The following is a 15,075-nucleotide window of genomic DNA, read 5'->3' as shown; positions in this document are numbered from 1 at the left end:
AGAGAACCTTAAATTAAAAAAATTAATTAAATTGCATTTATTTAAGACCAACTAAGGATCAATATCTTAAGAACGCCATAATGAAGGAATGAAGGTGAAGACGAGTTTCCAGCTTATTCTCTCTTATTCCGCAGTGTAACCCTTAATTTTTCTGCAGTAACTGGCAAATTTAATAATCTGATTCCGGCGTGTGTTTGCTCGTCCCTAGATACATAATGTATGGAAAAAAGATGCGTCAGGAGTTCATATTCTGTATTCGGAACGCTCGCTAGTATCATTCTTACAGATCGGTCTGAGAAATTCATATTCAGATATTATAATCAAAATGTGTGTGGAATTCAGAGACATTCTGGCGGTGTAAGACCGGCCTTACGACGGTTAAAATCCAAAGCCGCCTAGTTCCAGTGGCTCGGCTAGGATACACTGGACGCGCCGAGCGCTCGCAATTACCGGCCCATAATTACAGGGCGGCCGCCGCGGCGCCGAAACCAGCCAGCGAACGAATCTCCCGCCATAATTAAAAACGCTCCAAATTAAATTCGCTCAGTGTGTACGCCGACTTATGATAGGGCTTTTTTAGGGACTTTCTAATTAGTTTTTTGTTTTTTCGGAATGGACGGTGGGAAATGTGTTGTTTTGATGGGGATTTTTTCTAAAACAACTATTAATAGATGTATTACTTCTTTGAACTGTTTTTCCATTTATTCAACTTATTATTTCAAATTCAAATTAATTTAGATAATAATGGACTGCTTTTTGACTATTTTACCTTGTTATACCGTACCTTCTTTGTAATTTTGGTTTCCTCTATACAATAATGTAGGGTATTATTTACGCATAAAACTAACTGTAATTTTCTGTTCTCAGGTTAGTATCGACCCCGTGTCCGCGGATCACAAGGACATGAAGATCTTAGTAAGTACCGTCATCTTATATCTGTTTATATATCAGTAACGAATTGTGCATGTGTCGTTATTACTCATCTATGTTACTTTTACTGGACCTGTATTAGCATTTCCCTGAATACCCAGCTAAGGACATGATAAGGCTAATACCTAAGAATCTTAATTGGCATTTTTTTTTAATTGAGGAAAGTTTGAGGTAAACATACCTATACATTTTTGAGTTAAAATTCTTCTGATGTTTTCAATTGACGTAAGATCTATAACCTCGCGTCGAATGATGGTCGTTCCTCTCTTCTCTTTTGGTTTGGTCCAAGTTACGGCACCCTATAAGTATGTAGTATATATATGTATGTAGCTTGCTAAAGTTTAAGATTGAGATTTATTTTTTATGTCGATTATAAATAAATAAATATTAGACATTCTTAGAGAAATTTACTAAACCCCACAGGAAGCTATAAATATTCAGTTTGGAGTAAACTTACCTACCTATACATTTTTGAGTTAAAATACTTCTTTTGATGTTTTTAATTGACGTAAGATATATAACCTAGCGTCTAATGATGGTTTTCGAGTCTCTTTTGGTTGGGTTTAATTTTAAAAATAATTGAAAATGTATGTTTTTATAGTATTTTTTACGAAATGTTACATTTCTAAATAAATGAATGTGCTTAACTTCCAAAAAACGTCTACGAATATTTTACACATCATCATTCGACCTATCTATCTACCTATATAATCGGCCAACCTTATAAATATTTGCAAATAATTCATTACCACCACCCCTTTCATACATTTTATCTAGATTCCGTTCTAAAACCGCTAAGCTTTCCACAATTCCGATTTTCCAAGCACGACATCAAGAAATTATATCGGAACGAATATCGAATGACGAAATCGATTCGAGCCATTGTGGTCGATGAGAGGCGCGAAATTCATTCGTCACGCGCGCGCCAGTGTCCATTCGAGATATTGTAATGTCCAAGTTTTATGCATAATGAAGCCAAGAAAGTAGATGTTTTACAATAATTTTCTGAGTACTTTTGTTATCTCTGTTAAAGTGATAAACTTCAAATTTCTTTTAATATGCAGTCAGTTGCAGATAAATCCATAATACGGGCAAGGGCAGCATGCGCTCGGTGTACCCCTTTCATTTCATTAAAGTGTCAAAAGGGTCTCTATGTGTTGGCTTCGGCTCCGCGCACGCCTCCCAAAGGTCTGGAACACCATTGTTCCGTGATGGGAAAGACATACAAATAATAATAAATATTCTTTATTGTACACCACATATTGAAAATGAGAATTCAGAGAGAACACAAATTACAATTAGGTAACAAGAGGCGGTCTTATCGCTAAAAAGCGATCTCTTCCAAACAACCTTTGGATATTGTACTTAATTGAAAATTAATAGTCATTCATTACGGATGCAAGATAATCTCATAACTATGGATTTCCATTAGAAAAAATGGAAAGAAAAAAAAAAACAAAGAAACTTTAGGGGGGTATCTTACCACGAAGAATAATAAGCAAAGGACATTAGAATCAGCCACACATACTTCTGACAGAACACCTGAAACTAAACTTATAATTGTATTTTGCCGTTAAGGCGCTCTTATAGACAGATTTTAGGTTTTTGAGGGGGTGAAGCAGACGAAGTGGTAAAGCAGGCAGGCGGGCGCCCCGCGCGCCGCGCTCGCAGCAAGCCTACGTCCTTATTCTGACGCCATCCGTATTCTGGTTTGTTAGTTCTGGGATCTTTTCCGGAAATTTATATTGATTATGATTTAAACTTAATGAAATTAAAAATTTGATAATTATATATAATACTAGAGTATACCGCGGCAAATTGAGAACCTAGTAAAATATTACCAAATCGTTTTGTGTCGAAATAATATTACTTACTAATTCAGACAAAAGTTACAACTGTCTGCTTTAAATCATTTATATAGATACCTATTCAAAACTTAGTTGAATACTAGCAAAGCTAAGTAATTTGTGGAAGTGAACGTAAAAAGGTAGCATGTTTTTGCTGGTATTGAGATAACTGAAAATATAAGCATAAGGTATGCACAAGCATATGTAGCTCCAAAAAGTAGATAAATTATGCTATCTTCTCAAAAAAGAACCATGACTCTAACTGTAACGACTATTTCTATATTATTTTTTGAATTGACGACAATGAAGACGATTATAAATTTTAAATGCAAAAGTCGAGAAAACTGCTATTATTATTTATTATTTAAAGTTTATAATGGCAAAAATGCACTTATACTACTACTACTACTTCGAAGTTATATAGTAATGAGTATAATTGACTGACTTTAATTAATGTCTAATAAAGAATCAGTCTGTTGTCTGTCTACTCTGTCTGTAATCAAATATTACAAGTATATTTATTTTGACCCACTGAGGTTTCAGATGAAGTTGAAAATCTGCATACATATGTAAGTAGGGTGACAATGAAATATTATGGTACCATCAAGCTGATCTGATGCATGAGAGAGGAGGTGGCCATAGGAACTCTGTGTCAAAATATCGCAACCAAATTGCGTTTGAGGTTGTTAGAATTGTCTCAATGAGTATTATTTTCCTTTGGAAAGAAGTACAGTTAAGACCTGTTCCGTAAAGTTAATTAACATACAAAACTTTCCGATGAACAAAATTATTTTATCGTCAACTGTTATTTATCCCTTCAAGGGGTGGCCCACCACTCACGGGTCGATGCGATAGCCAGAAAGCTGTCGGCCAACAGAGGGTGGTTAGTGAGGTGTTGCCATTTTTAGTGGCAAAATTAAAGGCTTTGAAGTATATTTACGCTATTCTAACGCCCAAAAGTAGCTAGCAAGTTAGACAAGGAAAACATACATACACACGCTTGTTAACGCTTGGTTGCTAAGGACCGTTCATCCGGGATCGAACGCCTAGGTCGAGTTCTGTCTTGATTTTTAAAGAGGTTATTTTGTAAATACACGGTACCCTCGAGGAAACGGAAAGATTTTAACAGTATATTCTGGATCGTGTTTAGAGGCAAAAATGTCATATAAACTTTTTTAATTCGCCTAGTTTCAGAGTTAATACCAATTTAAAAAAATATTTTTCGTTGTGTTTTAGTGCATAACGCCTTTTTGATGGCTATGTCGCCAGTCGCCACTTTGGGACCTAGTCTAGACTACCTTCTTGACAGATATCAAAGTCACAAGGTACCATTTGAATAGAAAAATGTACCAATTTATATTAATCCATAAATTTTCCAAGAACATGAACTTAATATGTTTAAAAACATACAAAAAGTAAAAAAAAGAAACAATTTTTTTTTGCGGAATTGACTTAAACTTGTACATGTCCCATTAGTAATTACCAAGCTACTACTAGGTATAGGAAAAACAGTTTCATATGCATGGCAGGCATGAGTTTAAATAAAGTTTCTATAAATTGTGATATCGACATATATAATGATAGCATAGCAGTAATAAAAAATAAATTAATTAGACACTTCATGGGTGACAATAATTCTGGCGCAGGACAAGGCTCGGTGCATTATTGAATATGTACATGTACTCACAGGAGTTAACTACTTTTTCTTTTTTTAATTTATTTTTTGTAATAATGAATCATATATATATATATATATATATATATATATATCTGTTCTTATGCTGTAGGAACTTGTATGTGTAAATTAAGATGGGCAAAAACTTTTTATAATTTATTGTATTTCTATAAGTGAGAACCTGTAATTGGCTCTGTAATTCTATTGGAAGTTCTAGATATATATAGCGCTGTTGGTTTTCCATATATGTACTAAAAAAAAATGAAATTCTTCTTATGACCTCAGGTATACGTGGTTAAAAAAAATCCGTTTCCTCACGGGCACTTTTTATGACTTAACCTTTGAATTTTAAGCCCTACGTAGAATATTAATTCACAATTACCTCCAATCATAACTTTGTTTTGTGGTGGTAGTCATTTTTAATAAGGAAACTGGAAAACTGTCACTGTTGCTAGGTTTGATTAGTTAGGTGCATGTGGCGAAATGCATAAACATAACAATAATTTAACAACAACAAGGACATGATGTCACGATCCTCAGCATTGAGGGACCAAGAAGAAGAAGACAATAATTTAATTGTTCTATTCGAATAGCGTATTTAGTGCTTATTCTAACGATATATGCTTCAATATATACTTTTATACATAGATAAGCTTAAATAGTTGAATTTGTAATATTCTCTAAATCCGCGCTGAACACCCGACGGGGCCCCGCCACGTGACTACTTTTTACGTTTTGGCTTCTGCCACTTGAAGGGATATACTATAGGCTAGTCAAGACTAGTGATTCATTTCAAAATAAACTATTTTAATATATACATATTACACATAAGCACCCTAATGCAAAAATGAAGAAAATATATTTTGCGAAACTTTCGATCGATTTTTCCACTTATATTTTGTATTGGCAGGAAAAATAGTAAAAGCATATCACAAAGACATAACAAGGTCCAAGGTTTTAAAGAAGAAGGTAAAATTGGCTGAGACCTGAAATTGACGGCAGAGTGTCATCGAAATTTATACTTGAAAAAAGAAATAAAATGTCACCAGTTTTCATTTCATACAAAACAGAAATAGCATGGTATAAAAGTATTATACCAAACTTTTACAAAGGACTTTATGTTTAACATTATCAAAAATGGAATTTAGTGACATTCTTGAATTTACAGAATAATTAACCAGTGATATAAAAATATTGGCTAGAGGTACAAATATATACGAACTTCCGAACCGAGTACTTGCAAAATTTTGAATGGAATTTGAAGGGTAAATATCACTCCTGCTCACCTTACAAAATAAAATAGTTGATAAATGTTGTAAATAAAGTCTTAAGTGTATACCATATGAAAGTTAATAAACCAGAAATACCAAACAAATTCAACACTTATAACATAAACTATTACAGCCATTTGAGCACTTCCACAAAAACGTGAAATGGTACCTTTCACTAAGCACTATTTAAATCCCACATATTTAAATCCAGTATATCTCCTGCATCCTGTATGTGTTAAAAATGAAGCTGTTCCAATATAATGACTTCTATAAATTAAACAAGCGGATTAATTTTATTTGTTTACGTTTAAAAATAGGTATTCAATTTGATTATTACTGTAATAGCCATTTAAAATATTATTTTACCTAAATTGATAATTAAAAGTAGGTACCCCTCACGAAATAAGTACTACTGAATTTTATACTTAGCAGTGTTTTTTAAAATGTACATGTATTTTACCTTCCTCGTATTAAAAATGAAAAGTAGAGTGTTTAACTCGGGTGCAAGGCACCATTTCATCATTTGGTTAATCGTGGCTGTATGCCGGACAGGTGCGTGTGTAAAACTTGTCAAAAAAGATAATATGACGGATGGATGTCTGAAATGTCACCGTATTTAAGAATCAATTAGCTTAAAAATTAGTTTTTTCTTCGTAAGAGTGATGAAAACATTGTGTGTATAACATATTTGTGTATTTATAGTGTGATTATCTATTTTATGTAACGTCCGCTAAACTAGCACAGGTCCGACGCTGACAGTGGTCACGGGCGTACTGGCGTACTGACGGTATTGCCGCGCAGGGTAACGTTTAGTAGACAAAATGTTGAATTCATAATTATGAATGAAAAATTTAACGCATCGATAAACTGACAAGCAAAATGTTAGAGTTACTTAAAAGCTATTGAATGAAGTAAATTTCATATTGATATTCATCATAGTACTTCTAAAATATCGAAATAAATACAGTTTTAAGCATATTTTCAAAGCAAAAATCTATCGAGAAAAAGATGAGCCATCGTGTTTCTGACAAGCATACGGCTAGTTCAAAGACTGAAGTTATACATACTAGAAAATAATCGATGAAATCCTTGTACAAGCCTGTAAATATCGATTTAAAAATAGCGCATTTTACTATACACCGCGCCTTAACTGTCAATTCTACGCTATACCTCCCAATATAAGCGGCTCGAACACCGTATAAAAAATCCACATTTACGCTATTCGAATATTCCTTCTCCTAGCTAGCTGTCAGTCCTCGCCGCAGGGCGCCGACTTCTCGTGCCATCTTGACACCTATTTGTCACCGCTTGCTCAGTTTTTATTTAATTACCTACTCATCATTAAATACGTTTGAAAGTAATATTTCCTTTTTATAGAGAATAGTGTGAGTGCAGAAACTATTTTACGCTTCTAGTAAAAAAAATATAAACCTAGGTTATGCACGTAGAGTCATACCAAGCTATGAACAAAGTATGGCAATGTCATCATCAAAGTAATATTTCTATAAATATATTACCATTAAGTAATGACATCTCCACACTTTTTCTGCTCGAGTCGGTGCAAACTTAGCTTAGACGGTCTAGCACGGCAAGATTTACATAAACATCCTGTAAGTATGACGCACGAATGTGATGGTTGAATATATGTATTTAGCTTGCTTTTTTTTAAATAATGCGTGGGTGCCAAACAAGCATACGGCCCGCCTGGTGGTAAGCAGTCTCCGTAGCCTATCTACGTTTGCAACTCCGGAGGAGTTACATGCGCGTTGCTGATCCTAACCTCCGCACCCTCGTTGAGCTCTGGCAACTTCACTCATCGATAGGAACACAACACTATGAGTAGGATCTAGTGTTATATGGCTGCGGTTGTCTGTAAGGTGGCGGTACTTCCCCAGTTGGGCTCTGCTCTAGATCTGGAATGACATCCGCTGTGCTGTGCCCTACCACACAAAGGGAGATGACATTCACGGTGCCCATACCTAGTAGAGTAGTTTAAGGACATACCCGGGTCCGGGTTGCTTAGGTTGAATGTATTTCATGTAACGGGCAACCGTTTTCGGTTTCTCCTGTATACGAGTATGACATCTTATGTACACAGTTAACAATGAGTAAATACTTTATGTAGCTTGCTAAAGTTTAACAAGTAATAATAAGGATAGGGCTGTGGAAAAGTATCAATCCATAGAAAACACCTACTGATTTTTACCACTGAGAATCTTAACACCTTATTCGTTGTAAACTAGGTACGTTAAAATATATATGATATACTTTCTACACATATAAGTGTCTAAAGTCATTCTGTATAACAGTACTTAGGTATACATGCTCGCCCATGCAAAGCTGCGCTGAAAGCTTTTTGTTTGAATACAATCTTCGATTGGAATAAGCATTAACGTTCAATTGAAAGGGCTATCCATGAATAATGCGCACAATGTGCATTGAGCGGGATTGAACCTGCAACCCGCCGCGGGCGCCGACGCGTGTGGCCGAATGTGCAACATTAGAACATTATGCAATGGAAATATACTATTGAAACGATACCTTAGCTAAATAATGCGTAGGTACATCTACGTTTTTAGGGTTCTACAAACAAAATAAAGATAAAACTTAGTATTTGATGAATAAATAAATATTATTGAACAATCTTACACAAATCGATCTAGTCTTATAATAGAGTATTTAACTGTATCTTAAAATAAATAATTTCACGCCATGCACATAATAAAGCACCACTACCATAATAGAGACACATAGAAGCCGTTATTTTAGACACTATTTCTGTTTTATAATTCTTATAGAATAATAAAGAGTAGTAATATTATTATAGATTATCAGAAATCTACCTCCCCACCTCAGATAGACCGTATCCCTTTACAGTATTAACTTGACCGTGACGTCATTTGCTAGTGTTTCATATCAATTCCATAATGGCAAATCGCTTTAACAGTTAGAAAAAAGAAACTGATTTGACTAGTAATCAAATACTCTATACAGTAAGCTCAAGGCTTGTGGTGTGGGTACTAGACGACGATATATATAATAAAACATAGAGATAGATACGTAAGTATAAGGATATAGAAAAAACCCATAACTCAGGAAGAAACAATTGTAATAAAAACAAACATATGCCCTTGCCAGGATCTAAACCTGGGACCACCTGCTTCATCACTATCAGCATGGTCACTACCGACTTTAACATTTTTTATTATTAGCCACACGCTACAATAAATGAAAACGATTAATGGATGTGCTACAACGAAAAAAAGGTACTTTGCCGCATACATATCTACATCGACGATTTTTGATACACAGGTACTTTAGACCAAAAAAAATAATTTTTCCACAAGTGCCTTTAAGTTTTTGTATGGGATTCGATTTTTTTTTTCAAAACCTATCGTGTGGAGTGTCAAATGAAAGAGCATTATGAGAAGATCCCAGAAATATACTATACTCTTGCCTTTTAGCCACCTGTTTTCCAAAAATCTAAAAAATATTTTCGAAACATGCCAAATTTGGGCTCCCCCAGGTGAGATGTGGCTCGGTGATTTTTGCCAAAACACACTCCAAACGTCTTGTCATATCCTCATATCGGGGGGGATTTTAGGATCTAGTGGAAAAATTAAACGTTTTGGTCTAAAGTACCCGTGTACCAAAAATCGTCTATGTAGATATTTATGTGGTTTTTTCCGTTGTAGCACATCCACTAGATGAAATTAACAAACATTACGAACGTCGATAATTTTTTTTTTAATCGGTCACTTGTCAAATTGCAGGACGTACCACTCAATGCCACCATAGCCAAAGAATCATATATTTTCTTTATTTTATCTTTTTGCCAAAGAGATCTAATTTACTAAATATTTATTTACATTAATTTATATTCTACCTAAATATAGTTAGTAAGTTATAGGAAACAATATGTGTGTGTAATTTAGAAATTGTTTACCTTTTACTATAATATCACAAATAACTATAGCAGGGATCGGAAACCGGTATTTTTTCTATGGGAACGAAAACGGTATTTTTTCGTTCTTTGTTAATTATTTCATTTCTAATTGGGCAATCTAATAATACGAAGTCGTTATCTAAAAACACAACCGAGTCCTATATTTGGAGTATAAAATAAACCGAAATATATGTTTATTTCAAAGTTTTTCCAAAAAAACGGTTCCGATCCCTGAACTGTACTACAGTAAAATAGAGGTAACGGTGTAAAGCTCATCTTTGAATTCTACCTACAATTGGCTTTTTCAACTGTGAAATATGGTCGCGCAAGAAATAAAGTTACGTAGGTATTATTTTTGTCTTCTAATGGGGGACGGGAGGACGTAAATTATATCTTGAGTATGGTCTATTACCCGCCTGGAATGAACGGTTACTAACAAAACCGGTGTTTTCAAAATTTCAATTATTAAACTAAATAAATTCGATATTTATGATAGATAAATGCATACCAATTTCAATACATTTTGGTTTACTTCATTATAGAAAATTGTAAGCTTTATTAATTGTAGGTAAGTACTTGCCTATTTAATTTAATTAAAGCTAACTTATTTTGAATTGCCTTGCACTACTGGTTTATCGTAAAGCTAAATTAAGGCGACAAGGCGTAGGTCGTAGGTATCTAGCCCTATTGGTACCTACATAAATACCGGAATGTTTACGTAAAATTAATATCCGCCGACCACATTCCTTAGCTACTAAATATGTTTACTCGCTTCGTGCAAAGCCAACACACTTTATAAGGCTAGGACCCTTTCTTGCAAAACGAATTAGTTGCACGATAAAATCAATTCGTATAATTCGTGCCATCCACGATGACGAGCCGATTTGTCTAAAATGTAACCATTAGTAACCTTACATTTCGAATCAAGGCACGCGTCTTCGTGAATGGCACGATCTATAGCCCCACAGTAGAGTCGGGTGCGAGTCGGACTCGCGTTCCGTAAATCACGCAATTTTTAATGTTTTTTTTTTAAATTAAACGTGAGTGAATCGTCTTGAAAACCCGAAAGGGTCGGAGTCGGGTCAAAAACCAAATGTAACAGAAAATGTTATGGCGCGATGGTTTATATCTTTACAACTAGATAATAGCTATATGTATGTGTATATGTGTTATACATTATTATGTATGGACAAAACTGAAGTGCATTGATTTGCACGTATCAGCTATAAGCTGTCTGTGCATTCATAAATAATAATAATAAATTATTATGGCAGCACATAATTCGAAAACTATAAGTCCTAGCAGTCATCTTAAATGCAGTTATTATAGAAAATCTACCGAAGAATATTGTATTAATTAAAAGTTTTGTTACAACATTAACCATTTTTCTAAAAACAATGGAATACTGGAAAACGGGATACAATAGTGGGGGAAAGGGGGGAGCATCCACTTGACAAGTTGTTTCCTATTCTATTTATGCCAAGTAGGGATTGCAAACCGGATTGATTTTCAATCTGGCCGGATCCGGCTGGATTTTGGCCATAGTCCGGCCGTATCCGGCCAGACCGAATCCGGATTGGTATAGGGATATTAAAGTTAATTAAATGACATATTTTTCTAGTTTTCTGCGTAATACGTATTCCTGAACCTATAATTTGAAGTTAATAAATAACTTCTTAACAATAAAATAGAACTTAGTAGTAGAAAGTGTTACAATGTCAATATTACTTTAAAAACAAAATATGAAATCGGTCATTTATTGTATTTAACCATTCACAAGTGCTCAAATTTTCGTTTACAATTATACATTTTCATTTTCAAAGCCTGATGATGGGATGTGGGTTGGGAATTGGAACTCCTTGAAAGGACAAGTTTTCGTTTCGACAAAACACAAAAAAATCGTTGACATCGATTGTAGTAACAAAAGAAGATATTTTACTTTTAACCAAAATGATATTAAATGCGCTCCAATATTATCTTAGACAATATTACTTAGAGAAAATAGTCGACTGATTTAAAAAAATTGTTTTATCTTTAATTTAGAGAAAAGTACATTGTTCAAATGATAGGAAACAAAATACGACACGACGATCTCATTAGAAAAATAATAGAGTGTAGGATTGAAAACCAACGCGGAAAGGGACTCCCTAAGAAAAGTTACATGGATCAAATAAAGAATTGGTTAGACGTAGAGTAGCATATAGCAGAAGATGAAGGAAATAGCATAATATTTAATCAAATTGTAAAGACATTTATCATATATTCATTCACACATATTGATGAGCCCAACTCTAGTCGGTTGAGTATCGCCGACTTAATCCTGCTCATTTGTTTAGTTTAAAATCTTATCACAATATTAACCTTCTCTTTAGCATAAATTACAAATGCCTTCCATGGCATCTCCATCCTTTATTTGTTCCTTCTATTACAGTATTTATGTAATCGTCATATCGTGCCACCAACATGAAAGAAGAAGAAATCCTCTTCTGTTCCCAGTAATCGTCATAATAAATATATTTTTATCTTAGTAAATTTAAACTTTTTCATTCGTTTTTTGTTTTGTTCAACTTCATATCTCTCATCCGTCGTCTTTTCCTCATCTAAAATGCACAGCGCGTGCTGCATTCAGGCGTTTTTTTTATTTTACCGGATCCGGTCCGGATCCGGTAGCTCCTGAAAGTGCCGGATCCGGTCCGGATCCGGTAGCTCCTGAAAGTGCCGGATCCGGCCGTATTACCGGATCCGCCGGACCGGATTGCAATCCCTAATGCCAAGCAAATCAAGTTTCATGGTTTCTCCCGGATGGTACTATACTTTTGAAGTTTGTTAGGGATATGAGCCGTACTAAAAGCCGCTTTTACATGTTTTAGAGGACTAATACTGCCCTTTTCAGTACAAAATCAACTTATTATATAAGCATTAAGCTGATATAAGGTGATTAGTATGACCAGCCGGTTCTCTAGTTAGGTCCTAACGGTTTATTAGCCTGATGTGAATATTAGTGTGAACTGTGAATTAAGCTTTACCACTAACTTAGCCGGCTGTCAAGATAAATTACAGGTTGCCAATTTGTCGACTTAGCTAAATAGCTTTGTTGTGTTAACTTACCTAAGCCATTTTAAATAACTACATTTGTTCTGACCCTGTCTTATAGAAGTGGAGGTTTTTATTAGTAGGTTTTCCTTAATGTTGTTTAACGAGTTATTTAAAATTATGATTGACTATAGGCAAATAATCTTACACATCATTCGATGAATGATTACGAAGTAAAACTAATTTTTTTTTTACTTTGGTAGTAAATAAATTTTAATTATTAACAATCAGGTAATAGTAACATTTCAAAAACTTCTTCAAACCTGCATTTTAAAATTTGTGGTATATTTTCATTCGCGCGGTTGAATTCATATCAAAATAATTTCAATTGTTTTAAAAAAAAAGATTGAGTATTTCCGTAACACGAGGTAACTAAATCGTTATCTTACAAAAGTACATGAACAGGATAATTATGAAAGTATACTAGTTACTAAATATACCTGTAGGTAGTGTAGGTAGGTACATATATTTTTTGGTACACATTTGTGGATAGCGCGCGCACGAAGTGCTTCGATTTTGAGGGAGTCGCTAGCCGTTTGGAGCATCACAATGAGGGTGTGTGCGAGTTTCCAGCTTATTATGTCTCATTTCGACCTTAATTTTTCTGCATTCAATTATAATATTTATAATAGGTTATTTTGAATTGATATTTGCAGTTAGATTTTTTTTATATTTGTTGATGGCTTTTTTTTGCATGTATGTAAATTCCATGTTGAAGAGTTAAATTGTATATTTTTTTCGTTAATAGGAATTTTTTTATGAGCAGCAACTAACTCAGACAGATGAGATGATACATTTCCCCAGACATGAGCAATGAAGGAAACAGTTGATACGGGGCCTCTCAGCTCCGGCGTCGGCCGCTTCCGTCCATTTCCGCCGTCCCAGACAAACCACCCCCTTCCCTACCGTCCGTCGATACCATCAAAACAAGAACTCAATCACTTAAGCGCAATCTCTACCTATGCGAAGAGGCCTGTAACGGGAAGTGCTTTGGCTTAAAACGATGAATAATATGTAGTAATACTTTATTTTCTTGAGGTGTGCAATAATAAGACTAATTACCCCCTTCCCTACTGATAGGCCGTCCACACCATCAAAACAAGAACTCACAGACCAATTCGAACGTAACCGACATTGGAATAAATATAATTCCATATTATCATATTATTTACCGCTTTACAGTTGCTGTGTATTGTGCATGTATACATGCATAGATAGTCCCACATTTGTTTTATAGCCTCCTCGGCCCTTCCTCGAGCCACGCTGTCGTAAATGCCATTCTGTTGATGGTTTCACTGTAACTGAAATAGTCAATTCCTTCCATACGTAAGTAACGGTGCTTTTTACTGAGATATAACTCAATAAGATGACATTATAATTGAGACTTAGCTAAATAGGTTTAGATTTTGCGTTTGAATAAAATAATTTATTTATTTGAAAATCCGTATAAAGTCGTATTTATTGATAACTAATATTTATTTATTATTTGCTTATAATGTCAATTGCGTTAGATATATCCAATATAAAATAAATGTGTAGACTCTTGTGAGGATGTCGGTGCGTAGGTATGAACTAAGTAGGTACTTGTATAGTTACTTGTTTGTAGAAAAATGTAACTATCTACTAAATAACTGTAAGGTAAATAATATTGATAACTGATAACTGAGAATCACAAATTGTAGCTTAACTAATCGTGGATGTTTTTGTTACAATGTCGATACCTGCCTACGGCTTAGATAATTAAAAATTATTTTACATATTCCCGTTATAAGACCCTACATAAATGTTTACCATTTCAACGAAGGCTGGGAATGCTACAAATAAATAAAGGAGGGAGTATAAATTAAGAAATGCATATTAACAAGTCTGCATAACCAAACAGTTTCTCATAAAACAGAGTTTACTGCGAGTCTCATAAATATGACAACGACCATGGACCCACATAATGCCAGTAGCTCCCTAGAGAACATACACATAAGGTAGAAGTACTAGTGCTCGACGCTGCACTAGTCACCGACATGGGCACTTTGTTTCATGGAAATATAGGTTAAATTTGAACAACGAAGATTTTTCTGTATTCGAACTTAATCCTTGTCACTTTGACATAAAGTGCCCATGTCGAGTACTAGTGCAGCGTCGAGCACTAGTACTTCTACCTTATTACAATATTTATAGGCTACGCGAGCAAGTGGAAAAACAGAATTACAGCCTCATGAAATTTCCTCGTAATTTGATTTGTTTGCGCCCTCGTGCTGTAATTCCACATCTCAGCGTGAGTTTCGTGTTCAAATTAAAATGTTTATTGCGTTAAGC

General features: G+C 34.6%; 1 protein-coding gene across 4 annotated transcripts in view; it reads left to right on the top strand.

The window, feature by feature from the left end:
• The window catches only part of LOC133521265 (transcription factor Sp9), a 110,935-nt gene that overhangs the window by 54,707 nt on the left and 41,153 nt on the right, over positions 1 to 15,075 (top strand). For 2 of the 4 annotated variants that reach the window (XM_061856129.1, XM_061856133.1), the window contains exon 2: positions 868 to 915. The exons of the other annotated variants lie outside the window; for them this stretch is intronic. In XM_061856129.1, coding sequence (XP_061712113.1) covers positions 868 to 915 — 48 coding nt within the window. The remainder of the gene's footprint in view (positions 1 to 867; positions 916 to 15,075) is intronic. 4 annotated transcript variants of the gene reach the window in all.

Source organism: Cydia pomonella, chromosome 9, assembly GCF_033807575.1.
Source record: "Cydia pomonella isolate Wapato2018A chromosome 9, ilCydPomo1, whole genome shotgun sequence".
Classification (NCBI taxonomy): domain Eukaryota; kingdom Metazoa; phylum Arthropoda; class Insecta; order Lepidoptera; family Tortricidae; genus Cydia; species Cydia pomonella.
The sequence above is the reverse complement of the archived record's forward strand: the minus strand, read 5'-3'. Positions and strand labels throughout refer to the sequence as shown.